The 24,707-nt window shown below is 43.7% G+C and overlaps 1 protein-coding gene across 1 annotated transcript in view; it reads left to right on the plus strand.

The window, feature by feature from the left end:
* The window catches only part of FARP1 (FERM, ARH/RhoGEF and pleckstrin domain protein 1), a 285,921-nt gene that overhangs the window by 181,884 nt on the left and 79,330 nt on the right, over positions 1-24,707 (plus strand). Inside the window, exons 3-5 of the mRNA XM_038569904.1 lie at positions 3,822-3,926; positions 21,910-21,952; positions 24,571-24,649. Coding sequence (XP_038425832.1) covers positions 3,822-3,926; positions 21,910-21,952; positions 24,571-24,649 — 227 coding nt within the window. The remainder of the gene's footprint in view (positions 1-3,821; positions 3,927-21,909; positions 21,953-24,570; positions 24,650-24,707) is intronic.

A 24,707-nucleotide genomic window follows, 5' to 3' on the forward strand; every position in this document is an offset into this window, starting at 1 on the left:
GTCTCTGTCTCTCTCTCTATGTCTCTCATGCATAAATAAATACAATCTTAAAAAAATTTTTTAATCAAGACTGGCTGAATATGGGGACGTCCAGACTGACCGTTTCTTTGAGGCTATGGGAGTCTTTTTTTTAAGAGTTTGAGAGAGAGAGGCAGGGACAGGCAGAGGGTGAAGCAGGCTCCACACAGGGAGCCTGACATGGGACTCGATCCCGGGTCTCCAGGATCAGGCCCTGGGCTGAAGGTGGTGCTAAACCACTGAGCCACCTGGGCTGCCGAGGCTATGGGAGTCTTAAGGTCAGTTTCCTCAGCCCCAGTACTAATACTTGGTAATAATTTAAAAGTTCATTTGTCATAAGATCCTTTTCATATTAAACTTTATAACATGTAGGTTTTTTTTTTTAATATTATTTATTCATGAGAGACCGAGAGAGGCAGAGACATAGGCAGAGGGAGAGGCAGGTTCTCTGCAGGGAGCCAGATGTGAGCTGAAGGCAGATGCTCATCTGCTGAGCCACCCAGGTATCCCTCTAACATGTTGGTTTGCAAATGCCCTGCAAATCACTTGGTTTCCTTTCCTCGTGTTTGGTAGCTTTTGCAACATTCAGTAGAAATGTGTGTGTATCTTTAAAGTGAGCCCCACTTTGAGAAAAAACCTTTACAGGTCAGTCTTCTTAGGGTCTCTGCTTTGTGCTCTGCTCACTTTCTCCCTGCTGTTGGATATACCTCCTTCCCCCATTCATACTTCACTGACTTATTTCTAGATTGGTTTTAGCAACAGGGCTGGTGGATTTATAACTTTTTTGAACCTCATCACTGGCTACTAGTGCAAAGCCTGCCCCAAGTGCAAACTTTGTGGTTGCTCCAACAATGTTCCTTTCATGCCTAACACGTAAAAGCACTTTTTGAAACAAGAAATCTTAGCGAGTGTTGAGCTCACACACATGGGTGTTCACTCACTCTCCCCATGTGATTGGGCCATGGCCACTCTTACCCCAGCTAGTCTTACCCCTCAATATTTTCCTAAGCTCCAGTTTCTTAGAAGAACTCATTTGCTGGTTCTTAAAAAAGTTGAAACAGATTCTATTGTGTATCACCTTCTCTGGCTATTTGTAGATGTGAACCCCGTCCCCATTACTTTTTCTTGTTTCTTTTTCCTTCTACATTTTTTCATTGTGACAAAATATGTATAACCTAAAATTTCCCAGTTTAGCCATGAAGTGTACAATTCACTCACAATGTTGTGCAACCAACACCACCATCCATTCTCCCTTCCATGATGTGATTGCTGTGTGTGTGTGTGTGTGTTGAATTCAAATTCTAGTTGGGGGATCCCTGGGTGGCGCAGCGGTTTGGCGCCTGCCTTTGGCCCGGGGCGCGATCCTGGAGACCCGGGATCGAATCCCACGTCGGGCTCCCGGTGCATGGAGCCTGCTTCTCCCTCTGCCTGTGTCTCTGCCTCTCTCTCTCTCTGTAACTATCATAAATAAATAAAAATTTAAAAAAAAAAAAAACAAATTCTAGTTGGTTAACATACACTGTGATGTGAATTTGAACAAAATTACTTTGTGAAGTTCCAAAAAATTCATCAGACTAGTGTTGAGGAATGATGTTGCTGACTGAGTAAATCCACTATAGGAAGTAAAGCAGGGATGATTTCCTTTAGAGAATGGGAACGAAATATTTTCCTTTTATTTTTTAAGATTTTATTTATTTGAGAGAGAGAGAACAAGCAGTGGGGGTGGGCAGAGGGAGAGAGGGAAGCAGATGCCCCGCTAAGCAGGAAACCCGACATGGGCCTCTGTCCTAGGACCTGGAGATCATGACCAAGCCAAAGGCAGATGCTCAACTGCCTGAGCCACCCAGGTGCCCCTTTCCCTTCTTAATTACACATTACAATTTTTCTCATTAGTTCTGACACAGTGCCCGTGGGATGATTCTACCAGTGACCCTTGAACCAGGCACTGAAAGAGCTTGGTGAGGTTGGGATTATCCACACAATATCCATAGAGAATATTGTATGCCTTCAGATAGCTGTGATTATCTTCTGGATTTTAGTGATGAGGAATATGGGATAAAGTGGCATCTGGTTTTTTTTGTTGTTGTTGTTTTGTTTTTTGTTTTTTGTGGCATCTGTTTACAGAAAAAAATGCTTAATCCCTGGACACTGAAGCATCTTTGACAGCTCCTCAGGTCGTCCTGGGCCAGGCTAGTGAACATGCCCCTTCTATGAACTCGTTAGGCTGTAGTTCTTACCCTCAGTTAGTCTCCTGGGTTACTAATTGGTTCCTAGAATGCTCTGCTCTTCCCAGAGGGAAGGTAAAAGCATAACAGCAGTAACTGGAAATGACTTTGTTTTGAAATCTTTTCTTCCAGTGTTTGATCCGTGTGGTGGAATTGGATCCACTTGACTAGTGGGGTCATTAGGAATCCACCAGACAGTGAAGAGAAACCAAGGCATATGATTCTTAGTGTTTAGGGTAGACATTGGGTTCTTCTATAGCCGGTTTCCTTTCCCCGCAGATTCAATATAAAGAAAATGCATGTAGAGTATTGATTTCTGCAGGCATTTGATTGACGGCCAAGTGCTTTGCTAGACAATAAGAACATAAAGGTGGAGATAAGTAGCCCAGAATTTAAGTGGAGAGACAGGCTTGTGGTGTACTTAACTATTTATAATATGGTGGAATGAGTAAATTTTATTCTTTGTTCATTCACTTCCAAATTGGTCTTTAGGCACTGCAGATACAAAGATTAATAAAATACAGCCTTTATTCAGTGTAGGTGTGGTATGGATGAGAGTTTACACAAAGTGCTAGGAGAACCTGGGGAAGAAAGCCGTAAATTCTCCCTGCCAAGGAACAGGGCCAGAGGTTCCTCTGCAACAAAAAGGCCACAAAATCATGAGTTGAAAACTTATGTTCCCACAAAACCTGCACACAAATATTTGTAGCAGCTTTATTCTTAATTGCCAAAATTTGAATGGTAACCAAGACATCTTTCAGTAGATGAAGGGATAAATAAACTGTAGTACATTCATACAAGGGAATATTATTCAGCAATAAAAAAATAAACTAAGAAGCCACAAAAGGCATCTGGAGACCTAAATGCATACCACTGAGCAAAAGAAACCAATCTGAAAAGGCTACATGCCATATGATTGCAACTATACAGCATTTTGGAAGAGACAAAACACTGGAGACCGCAGAAAGACCAGTGGTAGTCAGGAATTGAGGGTGCGGGAGGTAGGGGGATGAGGGTTGAATGGGTGGCACACAGTGGAATCTTAGGATGGTGAAACTATTCCTCTGTGACCCTATAACGGTGAGTACATGATATTATAGATTCGTCAAGATGTTTAGAGCTGTACAGTGCAGCGTGAACCCTGATGTAAACTGTAGGCTCTGGGTGATGATGACATGTCCGTGTTGGCTCAGCAATTGTAACAAATGCATCAATGCAAGATTAATAATAAGGGGTACTGTGTGTATGGTGGGAAGGGGTACATGGGAACTCTCTGTTCTTTGTCTTCAATTTTCTGTAAATCCAAAAGCACTCTAAAAAATATTTTTTAAAAAGGGGTGGGGTGGTGCCTGGGAAGGGGTAGGGGGGAACTGGCAGAGAATTAGCATCTAAGTGTGAATACAGCCTGGAAATGCCTCCAAGGTGTGCAGCCGGGAGTCTGGTCAGTGTTCATGGAGGTGGGCACACTGAGAAGGGCTGGAAGATTCGGGAATGAAGACGCTTCCCAGGGTGGAGCCATGGCTTGTTTTCATCTCTGCCTGCGCCAGAGGGGGTAACTCCTGTTGTTTCTGTTCACAGCAAAGAGCTCCGGGGAAAGTATTGCTGGATGCGGTTTGCAACCACCTCAACCTCGTGGAAGGGGATTATTTTGGCCTCGAGTTTCCTGACCACAAAAAGATCACGGTAAGTGATGGGAAATGAATGCCCTAAAACAGAAGAAAACCATCTAGAAAGCCCTTGTTAATCTTTTTGGAAAGTATTACGCACATAGGATTAGCAGGTTCAAAGAGAATACTCGGTGAAGACTGGCTCCCTCTGACCCTTTCCCTCACTTCTCCCTCCAGGAACTACCGTTACCAGCTGCCTCTGTATCCTTCTGATAAAAGTCTGTGTCTGTGTGTATACAAACACATATTTTTGAAACACGTGAATGTGGGGAAGCAATATACAACATCCTATATCTTCCCCACCACTTCTGTTAATGTATTGTGAGGATCTTTTCCCTTTCCATGCATAGAATCCACTTCTTTTTTTTCAGCTTCACGCCATTCTGCCGAATGGACATGCCATAATTTATAACATCTGTTCTAAGTCATAGGATATTTAGGTTCCCAGCCTTTTCTTTTACAACAAATGAAGCTACGGCAAGCATACTAGACAAGCCTGTGCTCAAGCGTTTTAGTACTTGAGATCCAAAGGCTTGGAGTTGCCTAACCCATGGCTTTTGATCATTGTAAAGTTTGAAGAATATGTCATGTTGTTCTTTACAAAGGTTTCACCCATTTGAACCCAAAAGTTAGAACATAGCTTATTGTTCCTTTTGTCTTTTGGCTAATGGCACTTTCTTCAGGCTGTATCTGGAGTCTTTAGACACTCTTTGAGACTATACATTGATTGTGTTTCTATTTATTCTAACATTCAGTACACAAAGTACCTAGAACCTTTGTCAGCCACTGTGCTGGGGACCCAATAACTATAAGATACAGGGAACATACAGTGGGGTGTCAAGCTTAGTCAGTGACCAGCACAGGACATGTGACAAATGCCCCCCTGGTGCCATGGGGCATTGGGCCCTGGGGGACTGGGGGCAGCAAAAAACATTGGTGTTATGGGAATCCTTCCCAGGTACTGCAAAACTGAGTCCCATGAGGTCAGTAGGAGTTGACCTAATAGAATGTTCCAGTGAAGGGGAGTCTCACGTTTATAGAGCAGAAAGCAACCTTTAGGAACCTGCATATAAGGCAGGAGTTGAGAGGTAAAGGGGAAGGGCTCAGGTGAAGGAGGTGAGAAAGAGGAAGCTGGAAGGTAGGCAGGGAGCCACATCTCAAAGAACTGTTTATACAGTTACCATCCAGTAGGAATAGAATATGAGCCACATATGTAATTTCATATTTTCTAACAGTTATGTTAAAAAAAAGTGAAATTAACTTAAAAGCACATTTAACTTAATTTGATATGTCCGAAAACATCATTTCAACATGTAATCAATGTCAAAAATTATGGGGCACCTGGGTGGCTCCATCAGTTAAGCATCTGTCTTTGGCTCAGGTCATGACCCTAGGGTTCTGGAATTGAGTCCCACTTGGGCTCCTTGCTCAGTGGCCAGTCTACTTCTCCCTTTACCCCTTCCCCTTGTTGTGCTCTCTCTCTCTCTCAAATAAAAAAAAAAAAATCTAAAAAAAAATATCAAAAACTAGGGATAAGCTATTTCATTTTTTCATGCTGCGTCTTCGAATCTGCAATTTTATTTAAATGACACAGCCCTTCTTGATTCATGCTACCCATGTTCCAGAGCTCAGTGGACATGTGTAGCCAGTGGCTATCATGTTAGATGGCACAGCTCTGTACCAAGCTAATGTGTTTGGGAAGCTGTCCGTGTATTTTAAAGGGAACATGTTATGATCTGATTTATGGTTTAGAAAGAGGACTATACCAGACTGGAATATAGGACAAGACGAGAGTCAGGAAAGCCCTTAGGAGTTTGCCATATTTCAGGCTGGAGACAGTGTTGGAAGGAATTAAGGAAGAACAAGGTGGAGAGCTGGAAGGAGGTAGGTGAATTTAAGAGGCTTTGGGAGAGAAGTGGTTGGGGCTATGATTGAATGGATAGGCTTGTGAGGGGAAGCAGGCTCCGAGCGGCTGGGTTTTCCAGCTTTGCCACCTGGGGGAGGATAGTGGCATCAATCACTGGAGATGAAAGTCTCAGAAAGGCCTTGTGTGTGAAGAGATAAAGACAATGAGTTCCACCCCAGACGTGAGGACTCAGGCATCAGTGGACACCCTGGTGGAGACGTCCAGTAGGTAGTACCAGTAGGTGTATCTCCTGGAGCACAGGAAAGCTATCTGAGCAGAAATGTAGGCTTAACAAAACCCAGGATTATTTTATTTAAAAAAATTATTTTAAAGGTTCTATTTATTTATTTGAAGAGAGTGAGTGAGGGCGTAAGTGGGGAGATGACCTGAGCTGAAATCAAGAGTTGGATGTCTAACCCATTGAGCCACCCCACCAGGATTATTTTAAATATTAATCGAAGCTCTGAAACTGGATGAGAGGGTAGACCATGGAAAGGAAGGTAGCCTGGAGCACCAGAGAAGGAAGAGCCCTCAGAGGAGATGCAGATGGGGAGGAGGAAAACCAGGGGAGGGACATATCACAGAGCAAGGGAAGAGAGTGTTGCAAGAAAGGTGTAGACAGGAGGTGAGTGGGTAGGTGGTGAATGAGCAAATCTGTCACATACCTAAAAGTGGGTGTGAATATTGTTTTCTCAGCTTTTCTTTCTTCCTTTCTTCCTTTCTTCCTTTCTTCTTTCCTTTCCTTTCCTTTCCTTTCCTTTCCTTTCCTTTCCTTTCCTTTCCTTTCCTTTCCTTTCCTTTCCTTTCCTTTCCTTTCCTTTCCTTTCCTTTCCTTTCCTTTCCTTTCCTTTCTTATTTATTTGGGATAGACAGAGAGAGAGAGAGACAGACAGACAGACACAGGAGGAGGGAGAAGCAGGCTCCACGCCAGGAGCCCGACGCAGGACTCGATCCCGGGACTCCAGGATCGTCCCCTGGGCCAAAGGCAGGCGCTAAACTGCTGAGCCACCCCAGGGATCCCCCTCTCAGCTTTTTTCTGTCTCCAAATACTCTTCAGCATTTCCTCATGCTTAAGTTAAATCTAAACCTCCCTGACTCCCATTCCTTTTTCTGATGTGGCAAATGACCACAGATGGGCCAAATCTAACTCTACATTCTGTTCATCCAACAATTATTTTGTGCCTACACGGTCTCCGGTCTCCGTCATCAACTTTTATACAATAGAAGCCTCGTGATATAAAGTGACCATGAGAAGTGGTTATGGTTTCCATTCATTAGAAGTGAGCAGCTTAGGGAAAAAAAAGTACACAGCCTGGTAAGAGAGACAAATAATTACAATACAATGTAGCAAGTTCTGTGGAACATTGTTTCATAAATTTATTTTATGTCGAAATAACGATTCTCAGAACACTGGAAGATACATTATCTCATTTCTAACAACTTTGCCTGAATTACGGCAAAGGCCTAATGGCTTCCCTGATTCCACTCTTGCCCTGTTCTGAAAGAGCTGGAGTTGCCTTTTTAAATGATAAATTAGTAGTGGTGAGGGGCCTGAGATTCTCAGGACTGTTCCATATCTGGGTCAGCCATATAGCCAATGCTGGAGTTGGGATTCTAACCATGTTCTTCTGACCCCATGTTCAGTGCCCTTCTAGAATTTACATATCTCTTGATCCTCCAATGCTGGTTTCTTCCAAGTTTTATCAGCCTGGATTTTTATGATCTCGGTACCTTCTTATAATACCCTTTAGGAATGTGGTCAGCCGCAAAATACAGAAAACCCACCACATGCCACATGAGTGCTTACCATGTGCCAGACTGTTCTGGTTGCTTGTGGACACGACAGCTAAGGCGGCCCATGTTCTAAAACAGGGATCAGTACGCTTTATAAAAGGTCAGCTGATAAATACTACACAAAGGCTTTGCAGGCCACGGGGTCTCTGCTGCAGCTGCCCAAGTCTACTCTTGTGGTGCAGGAGCAGTCATGGACATTACGCAAATGAATAGATGTAGCTTCGTTCCAATAAAACTTTATTTGTAATACAGGAAACCGTAGCTTGCCAACACCTTCTGTGAAGAGGAATAACTCTGGGCAAGACATCGTATTAGTTTTACCTACAGTATTTCGCTCATTACAGAAAAACCCATCGTACTCTTTTTATCTGTTGAGGAAAGTGAAAGGCCCAGAGGCGAAGTCATTTTCACAAAGGTGCACGGCGAGGAAAAGGGGTAGCCGTGATTCAGGTTCAGTTCTGTCTAAACGCAGGTTTGTGTTGTCCGTTACCCTTCCATTCTGGCCGTATTTACATATTTTGTTCTCTGTCAATTAGGAAATCCCAACCTGAGAGCAAATTTCATAATGTCTAAAAAAAAATAAGTTGTTTCAACAGAACCGATCGGTGATGTTAGATGAGGCAGGAGAGGTGCCTGGGGAAAGGTACAAGGAGGGCTTCTGGGGCCTTTGGCCCAATTCTGTTTGTTGATCTGGGTGCCAGGTCTATGCATGCAATCGGCATGTAAAAATTCAGTGAATTGTATGCTCATCCCGTGTGCACTGTATGTGTATAAAACATCAATAAAGGTTTACCCCCAGGGACATCTCTGTAGCTCATTTGGTTAGGCATCTGCCTTTGGCTCAGGTCATGATTCCGGGGCCCTGGAATCAAGCCCCGCATCGGGCTCCCTGCTCAGTGGGGAGCCTGCTTCTCCTTCTTGTTCTCCCTCAAATAAATACAGTCTTTAAAGAGTTTATCCCCAAAATGCAGTGCAGTAATTTCTGCTCGGAGGAGTAGAAATAATGACCAAAAAATGCCCGAAGGCTGCCTGACAGACTCTATTTTGGAAGAGTCAAGGATGAGTCTTGATTTTGTTGAACTGGGGAAGAACCTCTCACCTATGAGAACAGTAAACTCTGGCTGGATTTTCACCTCTGTGCTTAGTAAAGTTGAGAATTTAGATTTGTGTGAATTCCAGAATTCTCTGGACTCTTGTTTTCATCTTTATTTTTTATTTTATTTTTTAAAAGATTTTATTTCTTCATTTGACAGAGAGTGCATGCACAAGCGGGGGGGGGGGGGGCGGAACAGCAGGCAGAGAGAGAGGAATAAGAAGACTCCCTATTGAGCAGGGAGCCCAATGTAGGGCTTGATCCTAGGACCATGACCCAAGCCAAAGGCAGATGCTCAACCACTGAGCCACCCAGGTGCCCCAGGTTTTCATCTTTAAAAAACTGAAATCCCATGCCCCTTATACAACTCCTCATTTCCCCCCTCCCAGTCTCTGGCAGCCACCATTCTACTTTCTGTTTCTAGAAGTTGGGCTACTTGAAATGACTCTAAGTGGACTCACATAGCCTTTGTCTTTTTGTGACATATTTCACTGAGCATCATGTCAAGATGCATCCACAGTGTAGCCTTTTTAAGGCTCAGTGATACTCTGTTGTAGGAATGTGCCATGCTTTGTCCATCCACTGGGACACGGTGGTTGGGAACAATCTGCCATGAACACGAGTGTGCCATCAGCATAGTTTTTTGTTTTTTTTTTTTAAGATTTTATTTATTCATGACAGAGAGCAAGAGAGAGAGAGAGAGAGGCAGAGGGAGAAGCAGGCACCATGCAGGGAACCTGACGTGGGACTCGATCCTGGGTCTCCAGGATCATGCCCTGGGCCGAAGGCAGGTGCTAAACTGCTGAGCCACTGGGGCTGCCCAGCATAGTTTTTTGATGCAAGGTGATTAGTACCTTTACCAGCTTCATTTGGGAGGCTGCTTCCTCACCTGCCAAAGCAAGAGGAAGCATGGTGGGTCTCCACATGTCTAAATGTGGGCCATCGCAGCTGGCTTTGCCCATGTGTCTACCTGTGTGTGTTACATGTGAAACTGAGGCCCCCCAAGGGCCTGGCATCTGAGTTGAGGGCCTTTGCAGGCGGCTCATGTCACAGCTTAACTTTATGTCCCTTGGCTCATGGGTTCCATTGCATGAAGAGCCCTTGTCAGAGCTTGCTGCTCAGGAAGGGTTTGAAAAACACTAAGGGGAAAAGGAGTGCTTTCATGGTCTAAGATGTGTTTCTCAAGATGGGATGTAAACTGGTGATAATTGGTAATCAATTATGTTCTACCCATAATGAGACGTGTCCCGTGGCTTGCCACTTAATAGAATGGCAATAGATTGCTGTGTTCACATGCGAGTTTGGCTCTCCCTTCGTCCTTGAGTCTAGACAGCTTTCCCACGAGATTGCCCCACAGGAGCAGACAAGTGTTTTCATCAGCTATTTTATTGATTGGTCTTTCCATGGCAGAAACACTAGGGATCCTGGGAATCAAGACTCTGTACTTACTATGCCAGCTAATTGGTAGCTAGAGTCCAGGGAGGCTGGTGAAAGGCCAGAAAGTTGCCATGGGGGTGAACTCACAGACCTGACTGTCCCGGAGCTTCTGTGTGCCCTGGGCTCTGCTACACACCATATTGCATCTCATTTGTTCTTCGAAGGAGAGGTGGGCATACACAGTGAGAAGGTAAAGGTGTTAGGCTTTAAAAGCTGTACTGTGTCTGTGGCAACCACCCAACACTGCCTTCGTGGCACAAAAGCAGCCACAGACAATATGTAAATGGATGTGCATGGTTGTACCCTGGTAAAACTTTATCAAGGGGCATGGATTTCTGAATCTCGCAATTCTCACGTTGTGAAATACAGTACATCGATCTTTATTTTTCAACCACCTAAAAGTGTAAAAGCCGATCTTTGCATTCAGGCTGTACAAAAGGACATGGTAGTCAGAATTCGGCCCATGGACCTTAGTTTGCCAATCTCTTGCTTTATAGTATTTTTGTGAGATTGGTATTTTATCTTGTGCATTTTACAGGGAGCAGATTCAGAGAGGTAACTTGCTCAATGCTTACAACCAGGTTTATAACCAGAATTTACACACAAGCTTGTCTCAGCCAGTGCAAAGCTGCTTGCTACACTTGACTGCCTTTCCTCACACTGGCCCCTCTCAGAGCCCTGTGAACCTAGTAGGGGAGAGAGGTGTGTAAGATAGATCTCAGCAGCCAGTCAAGGATGCTGGGAAAAGCCTGCATTGTGGTTTGTAAATCTCTTTATTTTTATTTTTTAAAGATTTTATTCATTTATTTATTCACAAGAGACACAGAGAGGCAGAGACATAGGCAGAAGGAAACACATGCTCCCTGTGGGGAGCCTGATGTGGGACTCTATTCCAGTACCCCAGGATCATGACCTGAGCCGAAGGGAGATACTCAACCACTGAGCCACCCTGGTGCCCTGTAAATCTCTCTTTAAACATTTGCTTCATCCTCTAGCAGCTGGGTAGATTCTGTACATTATCTGGAAAATGAGATTAGTAAATCATGATTTTATAGGATGGTCACAAAGAGTAATTCAGAGACTTTACAGTGATGAGCCCAGCAGGATTCCTGTGCATAGTAGGCACTCGGGTATCCATGGCGTTTTGTGCTTGTGTTTCAGCTCAGAAACCAGTGAAGCTGGCCCACCAGTCTTTACTAAAATTACATCACTTAACCTATCTGATACGACAATTCCAATTTCTAATAAATGCTGATAAAACTCAGGAAGAAGATTGGCCTCTTTTCGTTCAGTTTGATCCTTCTTTATGCCAAGAGAAAAGTTTGCTGTCAGTAGGTGTCTTCGGTCAAGCTGCCCTAACAAAATACCACAGACTGGGTGGCTTGAACAACAAACAGTTATGTCTAACAGTATTGGGGGCTGGAAGTCTGAGATTAGGGAGCCACCATGGTCAGACTCGGGTGAGGACTGTATTTCTGGCTGGCAGATGGTTCCCTTCTCACGGTGACATGGCAGAGAGACAGATCTTTTCTTAAGGCCAGGTCCCTATTGGATCAGGGCCCCACTTTTATGACTTTATTAAACCTTAATTACCTTTAAAAGACCCCATCTCCAGGTACAGTCACATTGTTGGGGGGGTTAGGGTTTCAACATAGGAATTTTAGAGGGACGCAGTGTAGTCTATAGCAGCAGGCATGCTTTCTAGGGGCTTGAAGCCACAGAAACCATGGCTATATCCCTTGCTGGTGGTTTCCCAGCCTCACCGGGGTTGGACAGATCTCCTTCATGTATGCTTAGTAACAGCCTCCTGACCTTGCTTCTCCTTGGGGATCTGAGGGCATCTAAGACCAGGAAGGACTCTCTGTGGAACATGCTGGGTGTAAAGGATGAAGACTGTTGCAGAGCCACAGGCAGACAAAAGTTTGGGAATCCAGCAGAAGTGAGATTGTGGAGTGCCTTTGTCACCATGCAGAGCAGCACTGGCATTGGATACAACAGTGGCTGTGTTAATGGCACAGTTCTCAAGAGGATGTGAAGCTCTCCTTGAGCGGAGAGCCTGGGAGGAGGATGGATCACTGGAAAAGATAAAACAATGGGTGATCTTCCATTTCTTATGCTGGGAATATACGTGGGGTTGTTTTGTTTTGTTTTGTTTTGTTTTTCAATTGCTAGACTTTTTTAAAATTTTTTTTTTCATTTATTAGGCAGAAAGAGAACCTGAGCAGGGGAGGAGCAGAGGGAGAGGGAGAAGCAGGCTTCCTGCTGAGCAGGGAGCCTGGTGAGGGGCTTGATCCCAGGACCCTGGGATCATGACCTAAGCTGAAGGCAGATGCTTAACCGACTGAGCCACCCAGGCACCCCATTTATAGACTTAAAAAAAAAAGCATTAGATTTACAGAAAAATTGAAATAAATTATATTTTACAGTGAGTGAATGGGACAGGCAAAGGGAAAGGGAGAGAATCTCCTGCAGATTCCCTGCTGAGTGCAGAGCCTGATGCTGGGCTTGATCTCATGACCCTGAGATCATGACCTGAGCTGAAATCAAGAGTCAGACACTTAACTGAATGAGCCACCCAGGCGCCCCTGTTTGCCTTCCTTTTTGAAAGACATTTTTGCTGGGTGTAAAATTCTAGTAGGAGTTTTATTCCTTTAAGGATATTAAAAATCTTCCTCCATTGTATTCCCACTGGCATTGTTTCTGACGAGAAATCTGCTGTCCAGTTTATCTTTGTTCCTTTGTACATAATCTTTGTCTCTGTGGCTGATTTTAAGATTGCCTCTTTATTGCGGTCTTTGAGGGATCCCTGGGTGGTGCAGCGGTTTGGCGCCTGCCTTTGGCCCAGGGCGCAATCCTGGAGACCCGGGATCGAATCCCACATCGGGTTCCCGGTGCATGGAGCCTGCTTCTCCCTCTGCCAGTGTCTCTGCGCCTCTCTCTCTCTCTCTCTCTGTGACTATCATAAATAAATAAAAATTAAAAAAAAATTTTATTGCAGTCTTTGAGCAATTTGATTATGATGTGCTTCCATGCTGTTCTCTTCACATTTTTTACAAGATTTTTAATTAATTAATTAATTATTTTTTTTTTGAGAGAGAGAGTTCGAGAGTGAGAGCAGGAGCAGAGGGAGAAGTAGACTCCCTCCTGAGCAGGGAGCCCAATGGGGGGCTCAATTCCAGGGCCCTGGGATCATGACCTGAGCTGAAGGCAGACAGCTAACCGACTGAGCCACCTGGGTGCCCTTTCTTCACATTTCTTTTTTTTTTTTTTTAAGATTTTATTTACTTATTCATGAGAGACATACAGAGAGAGAAAGAGACAGTCAGAGAGACAAGCAGAGGGAGAAGCAGGCTCCATGCAGGGAGCCCGACATGGGACTCGATCCTGGGTCTCCAGGATCACGCCCCAGGCCGAAGGCAGGAGCTAAACTGCTGAGCCACCCAGGCTGCCCTCTTCACATTTCTTATACTTGGAGTTTTTTGAGCTTTTTGGATCTGTGGGGTTTATAGTCTTCATTTTGGAAAAATTTCAGCCATTATTTCTTTTAATCTTTTATCTGTTTTTTTTTTTACCCCTCCCCTGCCATCTCCTCTCCTTTGTGGCTCCAATTCCATGCATGTTAGGCTGCCCAAAGTTGTTCTACAGTTCTCTGATGCTCTGTCAATTTCTTGGTAATACCTTTCTGTTTCATTTTAAATTCTTAATATTGCTACATCTTTAAGTTCATTAGTATTTCTTGTGCAGCGTCTAATCTGATTTTAATCTCGTTCAATATTTTTTGTTTTGATCTCAATACAATGTGGCTTTTGTCTCTAGAGGTTTCATCTGAGTCCTTTTTATAAATTCTGTATGTCAACTTTGAACATAGAGAATGCAGTTGTAATAATTGTCTTTATGTCCATCTCCACTAAATTCTAATATCTGTGTTCCATGTCAGATTTGATAGTTGTGTGGTTGTTTTTGTTGTTATTGTTGTTGTTGTTGTTTGTCTGATTATGGCTCCTATTTGCCTGCTTCCTTATATGTTTGGTGATTTTCTTTATTGAATATCAGATTTGGAATTTTACCTTGTTGAATGCTGAATACTTTTATGTTCCTATAAATTTTTATTGAGTGTTCTGGGATGCAATTAAGTTATTTGGAAACCATTTAGTCCTTTCACATCTGGATTTTAAGACCTATTTGTTGGGACTGGTGTAGTGTATAGTACAGGGTTAATTATTCCTTATTGCTAAAGGGATGACTCTTTAGTACTTTATTCAGTGCCCCAGAATCACGAGGCCATCTGGTCTGGCTGGTGAGAATTAGTAATAATCCTGACACTGTGAGCATGAGGCCCTGGTACCTTAAGTCCTTTCATTGTTTTGTTTTGGTTTTTGTTTTTTTTTTCCTCCCTAGTCTTGGGTACTTTTCTTATAAGCTAATATTTTTTTAATACATTTTTAATTTTTTAATTAACTTTTTTTATTTATTTATGATAGTCACACAGAGAGAGAGAGAGAGAGGCAGAGACATAGGCAGAGGGAGAAGCAGGCACCATGCACCGGGAGCCCGACGTGGGATTCGATCCCGGGTCTCCAGGATCGCGCCCTGGGCCAAAGGCAGGCGCCAAACCGCTGCGCCACCCAGGGATCCCTCTTATAAGCTAATATTGATCAGAATTCAGTTGATTACTCTCAAAAGGAACTTTCTGTACTCTGCCAAATACTCTTCCCAGATGGAGCTTTCTATTCTCTGGTATTGCCCTGTGAACTCTCAGTCCTACCTTTTCAACTCATGGATTTTGCCAGCTTCTTCCTTCTATACTATGGCCTAAAACCTAAAGCCTAAGGCAGAAGGCTAGGGCAAGTATAGGGATCCTGAGTCTATTTTCTTGTCTCTCCTGAGCCTTCAGATCTGTTGGGGCTAAAGTATGTTTTCTGTTTTGTTTTGTTTTTTCATATAAGAAGATAAGTCTAGGTGCTGTTAATCTATTTTGACCAGAATAAAAAATGTCTAATAGGTTTAAAAAGAAAACCCTTAATAGGAAAATTACATTTAAAGAAACTATTATAAACAAAAATTCAAAGTAAAGTCATTTCTTATAGAAGTCAGCTTGCAGAAAGACTACTTGGTTGCAATGAATTCTAGACACTAGATAATTTTCTGTAACATTTTGTCTGGTTCTTCTATGGGTTATAGTTGTTGAAAATATTTTTGTTGTATGCAGTTTTGGTTTTTAAACCTGAAGAGGAGTTTTTTAAAGATATTTATTTATTTATTTATTTATTTATGTATGTATGTATGTATGTATGTATGAATGATAGTCACACAGAGAGAGAGAGGCAGAGACACAGGCAGAGGGAGAAGCAGGCTCCATGCACCGGGAGCCCGACGTGGGACTCGATCCCGCGTCTCCAGGATCGCGCCCTGGGCCAAAGGCAGGCGCCAAACCGCTGTGCCACCCAGGGATCCCTGAAGAGGAGTTTTTGTTGAGTGTGTTTGCTTTTAGAGGAACAGCATATTATGTTGCAGAAAAAGCACAGGTTTGGGGTTACATGGACATGATGTTGAAGCCCAGCTGTGTGACCTTGGGCAGCTTAAAAAAGCTTTCTGAGGTTGGCTTCCTTCCTGTGTAAAATGAACACATCGTCAGGAGCATTTAATGAGACTGTATAAAGCACCTTTCTAGGGGTGCCTGGGTGGCTCAGTCTGTTAAACGTCTGCCTTCACCTCAGGTCCTGAGATTGAGTCCCAGGTCAGACTCTGTGCTCAGCAGGGCATCTGCTTCTTCCTCTCCCTCTGCCTACCCCTGTTCATTCTCTTCCTCAAATCTTTAAAAATCTAAAACAAAACAAAACACAAAAGCACCTGTCTAGTGCCTGGCAACACAGGACATGCTCAAGAAATAGTCTATTCTCAGTGCCCTGTTGTGATATCAAGTCACTGAGTCTCTTTTAGTAAGAATCTTTCCAAAAATACCTCAAATATTTTAGTTGCCTACAAAATCTCCCTAAAATGTTACTTACCAAAATAACAGAGACTGAAGATGTTTAGAGAAAGAAGAGAAACCACTTTGGGAATGATGGTTCAGCCTGCCTTACCTTTCACACCTAAGCATTAAAGTGTTTCTCCTAACACTAACATTAATAGAAAATTGGAGGAAAATAGGAAGCCTGACAGAAATGTAGGCAAATGGGAAGAAGGCGAGGCTGGAAAGCTGGGTTGAAACCAAATTGTGGAAGGTAGACTTAAGGGGCTGACTTGTGTCTCCCCAAAATTTGTATGTTGAAGCTCTACCACCCCGTACCTCAGAATAAGACCACACTTGAGGACACAACCTTTATTTCCTTTTTTAAAGATTTTATTTATTCATGAGAGACACAGGCAGAGGGAGGAGAAGCAGGCTCCATGCAGGGAACCCGATGTGGGACTCCATCCTGGGCGTCCGGGATCAGACCCTGAGCCAAAGGCAGACGCTCAACCACTGAGCCACCCAGGCATCCTATGGACACAGCCTTTAAAAGAGGTGATTAAGTTAAGTGAGAGTAGGCCCTAATCCTACTGACGGTTATCACTTCACAAAGTGGGAATTTGCAGCTACCTGAGAGACGCTGGGGGTGTGTGCACAGAGGCAGGGTCAGGAGAACATGGCCAGGAGGCAGCCATTTGCAAGTCGAGGAGGCCTCAGGGAGAAACCAAGCCCATGACCCCATGAGCCTCCAGAGCTGTGAGGAAATAAGAGCATGTTGTCCAAGCCACCTAGTCTGTGGTGGTTTGACATGGCAGCCCCAGCAACCTCTTACTAGCAGGGAAGTTCTCTGATGAATGAGTTTTACTGACTGGAGTGACATTTCTGGAAATCCATTCGTTTTAACCAAATCCCTTTATAGTCCAGTAACGTGGGCGTGTAGGTGTGCCCTGGAGACCAGCAGCATGGTTTTGGAGAGAGCAGGGATGTGTGGCTTGGGCGAAGGGGTGGGTGGTAGGGTGAGAGATAGATCTTTACAGTTGTGACCCTCTAGAGATCCATTGGCAGGGAAGGAAAGATGATGGTGCTTTTGTCGCCTTTTTAATTTGTCTGGAACTTGTTTCTGTTCTGCCTAGGTTGAGTGAACAAGTGATCTTTCTACGGTGATCTCATTGTCTTCAGATGCTTCTCGATGGCCTTTCCTATAGAGCAAAACTTCAGTGCTTATCTCCAGTCAAGCAGCAACCTTATTTCTCTTCTTGCTCCTTCTAGCTCATCTGTTTATATAGTGGCTGAAGTTCTGCATGTGCAGCTCTTTTCTCTGAGCCCTGCATATACCACTGTAACCTGGTAACTCAGGTTCTCAGAGGCCCTGAGTTCTCCGGCCGGGTTGGCTGTGACGTGATGGATGGTTACTAGCGTGGTTACAGCAGAGCCGTACCAAACAGGCGAATTCAGGCCCGTCTGATGTTCCCGGACCTACTTGTTCTAAAACCACATGCTCAATTGGCTCCAATTGGTGCTTGTATTTGATGCTTTCCACAGAAATGCTAAAAACAGACGAGAGATGTTTTATAACAATTCATAAAATTGGCAACTACGTTGCCAGAGTGCGGTTGTTTTGTCCCGAGCGGTTTGCGGAAGTTGAGGCAGCTTCTGTGGCAGAACTGGCGATGGTGATGGTTCCCAGAGAGGGTTCCCCGAGGCTGTAGTGGCCGGACCAGCACAGGCCTGCAGGCTCGTGAGTGCTCCCTTCACAGTGCTCCCACTAGGGTTCTCCAGGTAACGTGCTGTCCCAGGCAACGCGACGACTTTAGATTCTTTCTACCTGTGTCTGTCCTGCCTCCCTCTGATTTTATAGGAGAAGCAGAGGCAGCAACAAGGAACTTCCCTATCTTCCCGACCCAGAACTGTAAACTCACACGTGTGGTTGGCCTTTCTGTCTCCCTCAGTGGAACAGCTCTTCCTTCTATTTTGGGCCATGGCCCTGGGTTTTAGGGCTATCTTCTCACATCCCTTAGGACTTTGGTTACTAACCCTTCTTGGTCATATTTGCAGTCCTGCTTTTTGGATGCACCTAGTTTCTTTTCTTTTTCTTTTTTTTTTCTTTTTTTAAGATTCTATTTATTTATTCATGACAGGCAGAAACATAGGCAGAGGAAGAAGCAGGCTCCCTGCAGAGATCCCAGAACCCCGTGATCATGGAACCCCGTGATCACGCCCTGAGCCAAAGGCAGATGCTCAACCACTGAGCCACCCAGGCATCCCTAGATGTACCCAGTATCCTATGAAAAATGAACAAGTAGGGGTTCTTGGCCAGCTCGGTCAGTAGAGCATGTGACTTTGATCTCAGCGTTGTGAGTTTGAGCCCTATCTTGGGTGTGGAGATTACTCTTAGAAAAAAAAGAAATAAAAATAAAAGCAAGCAATTAAACAATGCCCTTATGTGATTCCTTACCCCCATTGCCCTGTTCTCTTGCTGCCTGCTTCACAGCCAAACTTCTTGGAAAAGCTGAGCATCCTTCCTGCCTCTTCAGCACGCACCACTTTCTGCCCCACCACTGAGCCAACTGAGAAGCCAGTATTTCAGTTCTCATCTTATTTGACCTTTCAACAGTTTTTGCTATAATTCATCCTGGAAACACTGTCCTCCCATGGCTTCTGTGATCCAACTCTCCTTTTTTTCCTTCTGTCCTTGTCTACTTCCTACCTGGCTGTTCCATGGCGGAGGGCACCATCTATGCTCGTGCATTTCATCCTCTGGACTCGATGAGGCCGTCTTACCTTCTGTGGGGTCAGAGTTGGAGGCGACTTCTGATGTGGGATGTCCTGCCCAGGCTTCACTTCTGAGCTCTGAACAAGTGTGCCCCATCATTGCCATACTGTCTCTTACTCATGAAATCCAAGGGCACCTTGTAAAATCAGTGTCTAGAACCTCCATCCTGGCCTCTTAAAGAACTCCTGTCTTTGTGACTGGTGCCAGTATCTATCCAGGGGCCCTCGGCAGAAATCCTGCTGTGATTTTGGTCATTGTCTCCACACACACACCCTTGGCCACCATATCCAATCCATCAATAAATCCCTTTCGATTTTACCTCTTGAAATTTTCTTCAGTCCACCCACTTTGCCTCAACTCTGCTTCTGCTCCCCTGGTCCAAAATCACATTCTCTCTCACCTGGAACAATTGCCACAGGTCAGCCTGCATCTGCTCTGGCTCCTCTGTCCGTTCTCACAGTGCCAGATTAATCTTTTTAAAGTGCACATCTAATCGTATCAGCCCTGTGCTTATATCCTAACTTTATATTGCTCTGAGGAAAAGGATGGAGAATCTCAGCATGGCCTCGGGGGAGCCTGACCCCTTCCGACCCACCAGCCTGGTTCTGCAGCTGTAGCGCTCCCCATGCACCTCCAGCATCTGGACAAAGGTTTTACCTGTGTGTTCGTCTTCTCTTCCCCTTCAGATCTCCACACACCATCATCCTCAGGGACCCATTCCTTGAACAATATAGTGTTCACATCAGGTCTCAGGAGCCTCTTACCCCCATGCCTGGGTCAGACCTCTCTGCCCCAGCCCCTAGGAGTCCTCTGTGCCTCCCTTCATTCTGTTTGTGTCAGAAAGGGTTTTTGGTCCTCGTCTCTTCCTCACTAGACCATCAGCTCCATGAAGCAGGGATCATGATAAGTTTTTCTCATCACTGGATTCCCAGAGCCTAGCATAGAAACACAGTGATTTTTGTTGTTAAATGAATTTAAAAAATTTAAGAACAGGATTTAAGTTCCAGTTCTGCACCCGGATTCTCTGGATCTCAGTTTCTTATCCCATGGAAAAACATTTGCCGCCTTACCCATCTGTTAAGAATCTTACAAAGGAAATAATAGATCTCGCAAATGATGATTGCAGTTATGAATGACTGCATTCTCCTTTTTGAATGTTGAGGTTTATGATTATCACAGTGGAGATGATCCTAAGTCAACTAATGCCGTTATTTTTTTTATTTTTATTTTTTTATTTTTTTATTTTTTTATTTTTATTTTTTTTTCGTTATTTTTTTTTAAGTTTATTTAAGTAAGTAATCTCTACATGCAACCTCGGGCTCGAGCCCACCATTCTGAGAACTCACCATCCTGAGATCAGGAGTCCTATGTTCCTCCAACTGTGCCAGCCAGATGCCCCTAACACCCTTGTTTGTTTTTCTCTTAGAGGAAAACAGCAGTAGGGGATGGGAAATACAATAATGAGAATTTCATTATGAAACCTTATTGCTTTGAAAAGGTGAATGGGGAAAGAGTAACCTGAATAAGTAGAGGCTTAACATTTTTGGTGTTTTCATTATGAGAATGCTTAGTGCTTACTTAAGCTAATTTGGATAATGGAGTAAAGCAAAAGACCGGAAATCACCCATCTTCCAACCTCTTGAACACATTTTCTTATGGATGTAAATATTCAGCAAGAACATAATTTTTAATGCCTGTGTGGTAATGTGCCCTATAGATTACTTATTTATTTAATGTTCTTATAAAAATTTTTCCACCATTAGGAATGCTAATCACAGCATGTGATTAGGATGTGAAACACATCATGTAAATCTTTGTGTACATAAATGCATAATTTACCAGAGTTTCATTCCTGATGAAAGAGTATGTGTAGGAGTGGGGTTCCTTTTTTTTTTTTAAGGGTTTAGATAATTATTCCCTTAGTAGTCTCCAGGAACATACTGATTCATCTTTCCAGTGATAGTTAAGACACTACACATTGCCTGGCACCCTTGCTAAATTTGGGTATTATAAAATAGGAATGTGCATGTACATATCATCCTACTAGTGAACGTTTGGTGGGTGGAAGTGGTATTTAATATTTCAGACTTACATCTGTAGTGCAGATTGCCCCAGAATTTGACCATTTTGTCCATTAACCATTGTTACTTTTTCTCTCAGTTACCTGTTCCTCTTTGCATAGTTTGGAAGTGTTCTGTATTTCCTATCTGCTTATAAAACCCTCTTTACATTAAACACAGTAACCTTGTCTTTGTCAGATGTGCAAATAGGAGTTTCCATAGAACCCTTTCCAGATGACCACAAATTCAAAAGGAATTGAGAGAAAAGCAATGTGTGAAATGGAATAATATGGCTAAGTCATGCTTTATCCAGGAGGGCAACTGGTTGCCCTCTCTCTTAATCTTTGCCTCTTAAACTGCCTGTGTTTGAAGAGTCTGGACTTTGACGCTGGACAGACCTGGTTTCTGTCCTGGCTCTGCCAGTCTAGACAGATCATTGGCCCCCTTCAGGTCTCTGGTTACTCTTCTGAGCAACGAGAATCCTTCTGGCCCGGATTTGGGAGGTCAAAAGCTTGTGGGTGGTGCCTGGTGCAGAGGTGATGGTCTCTACATATTCCTTCCATTTCCATATCCCTCAAAGATGTGCTCTTCTGTAAATGTGTAGACACACATGTATTTTGTTTCATTAAGGAGCGTGCATATTTCACTCTGCTTGTAGCCAGACCATGTGGTCGTGCATCAGTATTTGCTGAATAGCTAACCGTGAAAGAGAAGTGCAAGCAAGAGTAGAAAAACTCTTAGTTAACCATTTGAGTCTGGGAGAGACTTTAACTTTGAAGCTCAGGGATATTATCAGGAAGTTTGGATCTGTACCGTGAAAGCGGTACATGATGGAAGATACACCATCCTGCAGAAAATAGAAACAGATGGCCTCAAATATTCAAAAATATTTTTATTTTAAACAGCTCCCAGTCAAGTCTCATTTACTTGTGCTCTTTCATTGAGAATTTGTCTCAATCTGTGTTTTCTTTTGTGTTTTCTAGGTGTGGCTGGATCTCTTAAAACCTATTGTCAAGCAGATTAGAAGTAAGTATAGCCCTCACGCACATTTAACAGTGATGTGAAATATAAAGCCAGACTTTTTCCTCTTCTAGATGTCATGTGCCCTGTGGCATCCAGCACTGGTGATACAGATTCCTTTCTTTCTTTCTTTTTTTTTTTTTTACCCCATGATTTCCTGTCATTATCCACTAATCTGTGTGCTATTAAAATGTCTCTTCTGCAATTTTAATATTTAATAACTTGGTACTCAAAACCTTGCTTAGAAAATCAAATCTCCTTTTAACAACTAGAGCATGATGTTAATCCCCAGACTAATTGAGCTTGTCTTGTCCGTGCCGGTGTTTGTTACTGTCACTTTTGAAGGGGAAGGTGGAGCCATGTATTCAAAAGATTGGTGTTAGGTGTTCTGTCCTGCTTCTTCAAAGCCTGGAAAATCAGAGTGCAAGTGCTGCGTGGAAAAAATGAGGTGCCCCAAAGTGTGTGTGTGTGTGTGTGTGTGTGTGTGTGTGTGTGTGTGTGTGCCTGAATGGCAAGAGAAGTGAAGGGAGCCTGGCTTGCATTTACGCTGTGTGCTGGAGAAGATTGAGGGGAGTAAGAAAGAAGGCTTGCTTTCTCTCTCTCTACTCACCTCAGACCAGGACTATCCCCCCAACCCCCTCCTCCCCATCCTGCCTTCTACTTTGAGGTCAAGTTCAGAGTCAAACAAGTCATCCCCAGGGCTCTCTCACTGCGGCCACAGCAGGGGCAAGAGTCTGAGGATAGTAACAAAATCGCATTCCATTAGTTGAACAGGAAGCACCACGCCTTGCCATGATCGTTTTAAGTCTGTCTAAGAAACCCCACTGGGCCACTTCTAGCAATTTATGTGGGTGTAATAAATAGGCACACGGTGTCTGTTCGGGCCCTTCTGCATTTGAAATTGATGTTGCTCTTCTGTCATTTAAATTAAGCAATTATTGATGTTGAAAAACCACCATTGTTTTTTTAATATTCCCCGGGGAGGCTGGCCAGCAGCTGGGCATGGGGGAGGTGGGGGACGCATTGCTGAGCCAAGCCCCCAGGCCTGATGGGGGGCGGTAGGAAGGGTCCAGGATGATGACGTGGGTCCCTGCAGTAAGTCCTGGGAAATCCTGAGTGTGGAAAGGTGTCTTTGAGCGCATTGCCAAATGCAGACAGAAGAGGTGTCTGTCGTTGGATCCACACCGAGGGGGGCTTCTTCTCCGTTTGCTGTGACTAGTTGCCTGTGAGACAAAGCTGTCCTTTTACATTGAGGGGTAGCATCTTCCTAGCTTCAGTTTTTATAAAGATCTGAGTAGCTTCCTGGGATTCCTCACAGAGAGGAGAGAGGCTGGCTTTCCTGTCTTCCCCATTTTGCTGTTGTTACTTGATGATCCAGTCTTGACAGGTGAGGGGTTCTGTTAATTGCTAACATGGTCAAGGAAGAGGCGCCCAGCATCTCTGGGCTTTAATATTTCTCTGCCTTGTTTTTCCTCCTGATTTTATATATATTGCCTACATCTTCATCTTCTGTTGTTTGATAATAGAACATCTATTTTTTTGTGACAGTGTAAGGTAGAGCAAAAGATACTTTCTGCTTTTATGTAACTGCTGTTAAAATTTGGATTTCATTATGGTGCCTTCCATTTCATAGAACAAACTCATTGCTGTCATTCTTAAATGGCAGAACCTGTAAAACTGCTCTGGTATTGAGTGTGTGTGTGTGTGTGTGTGTGTGTATATATATGTTGATACATAAAACAAGCTCTGATCTAGGTTACAAATTATAATCTATTTGATGTTTTATTTTCTTTTTTTTAAAGATTTTATTTATTTATTCATGAGAGACACACAGAGGGAGAGAGAGGCAGAGACACAGGCAGAGGGAGAAGCAGGCTCCCTGCAGGGAGCCTCATGGGGGGACTCATCCGGGACTCCACAGGATCACGCCCTGAGCAGAAGGCAGACACTTTAACCACTGAGCCACCCAGGCGTCCCTGATGTTTTGTTTTCATTCTGAAAAGAAAAGTTACCCATCTCCTTGATCCTCTCCCTGTCCACCCATCCTAGATCTGCTTCCCAATTTTGCCTGAACTCATCTGTATGATGGTTTATAAAGGTTCTGGCTTGCTGCCAGGGGCTGGGCCATGTCTTGTTTGTTTTCTCTCCAGAGCTCAGGGGAGCACCTGGCACATAGGTGCTCATACATATTTGATGAACACATTAACAGCTGTACCTTGTGGATGGTTTAAAATATAAAAATCGTATAAACTGATTGACATGTTCAGTTTTCCCTCAAGTTATCTGAAATAACAATGGCCAATTTGATAGATTTTTGAAGACAACTGCCTGTTTTTATGCTCTGGGTACAGTCTTTAAGAGAAAAAGTTGAATCACCTGAAATACCCTTGCCAAAGCATTATTTCATAACAGGCATCTGTGTCTCTGCAACAGGGAAGTATAAATGAGTAACTCAACTCAACCACCTTTTCAGTGACCTGGACGTCAGCAGATGTACTCTTGGCAGCTTGGAATGAGACTCCTTAGTTGCTGTAGAATCTATCCTCTGAGGTCTTTTTTTTAATTGCATTTGAAATCAATAAATGCTTTACTGCTTTTTCTCCCCCCCTCCCCTCCCCTTTTAGGGCCAAAGCATGTTGTTGTTAAGTTTGTGGTGAAATTCTTTCCACCTGACCACACACAACTCCAAGAAGAGCTCACAAGGTTAGTGGTTTGGAAACTGGGTATTTATTGCCATGGGGTGCCAAGGACAAGAGAAAGT

The sequence above is a fragment of the Canis lupus genome, chromosome 22, assembly GCF_011100685.1.
Source record: "Canis lupus familiaris isolate Mischka breed German Shepherd chromosome 22, alternate assembly UU_Cfam_GSD_1.0, whole genome shotgun sequence".
Taxonomy (NCBI): domain Eukaryota; kingdom Metazoa; phylum Chordata; class Mammalia; order Carnivora; family Canidae; genus Canis; species Canis lupus.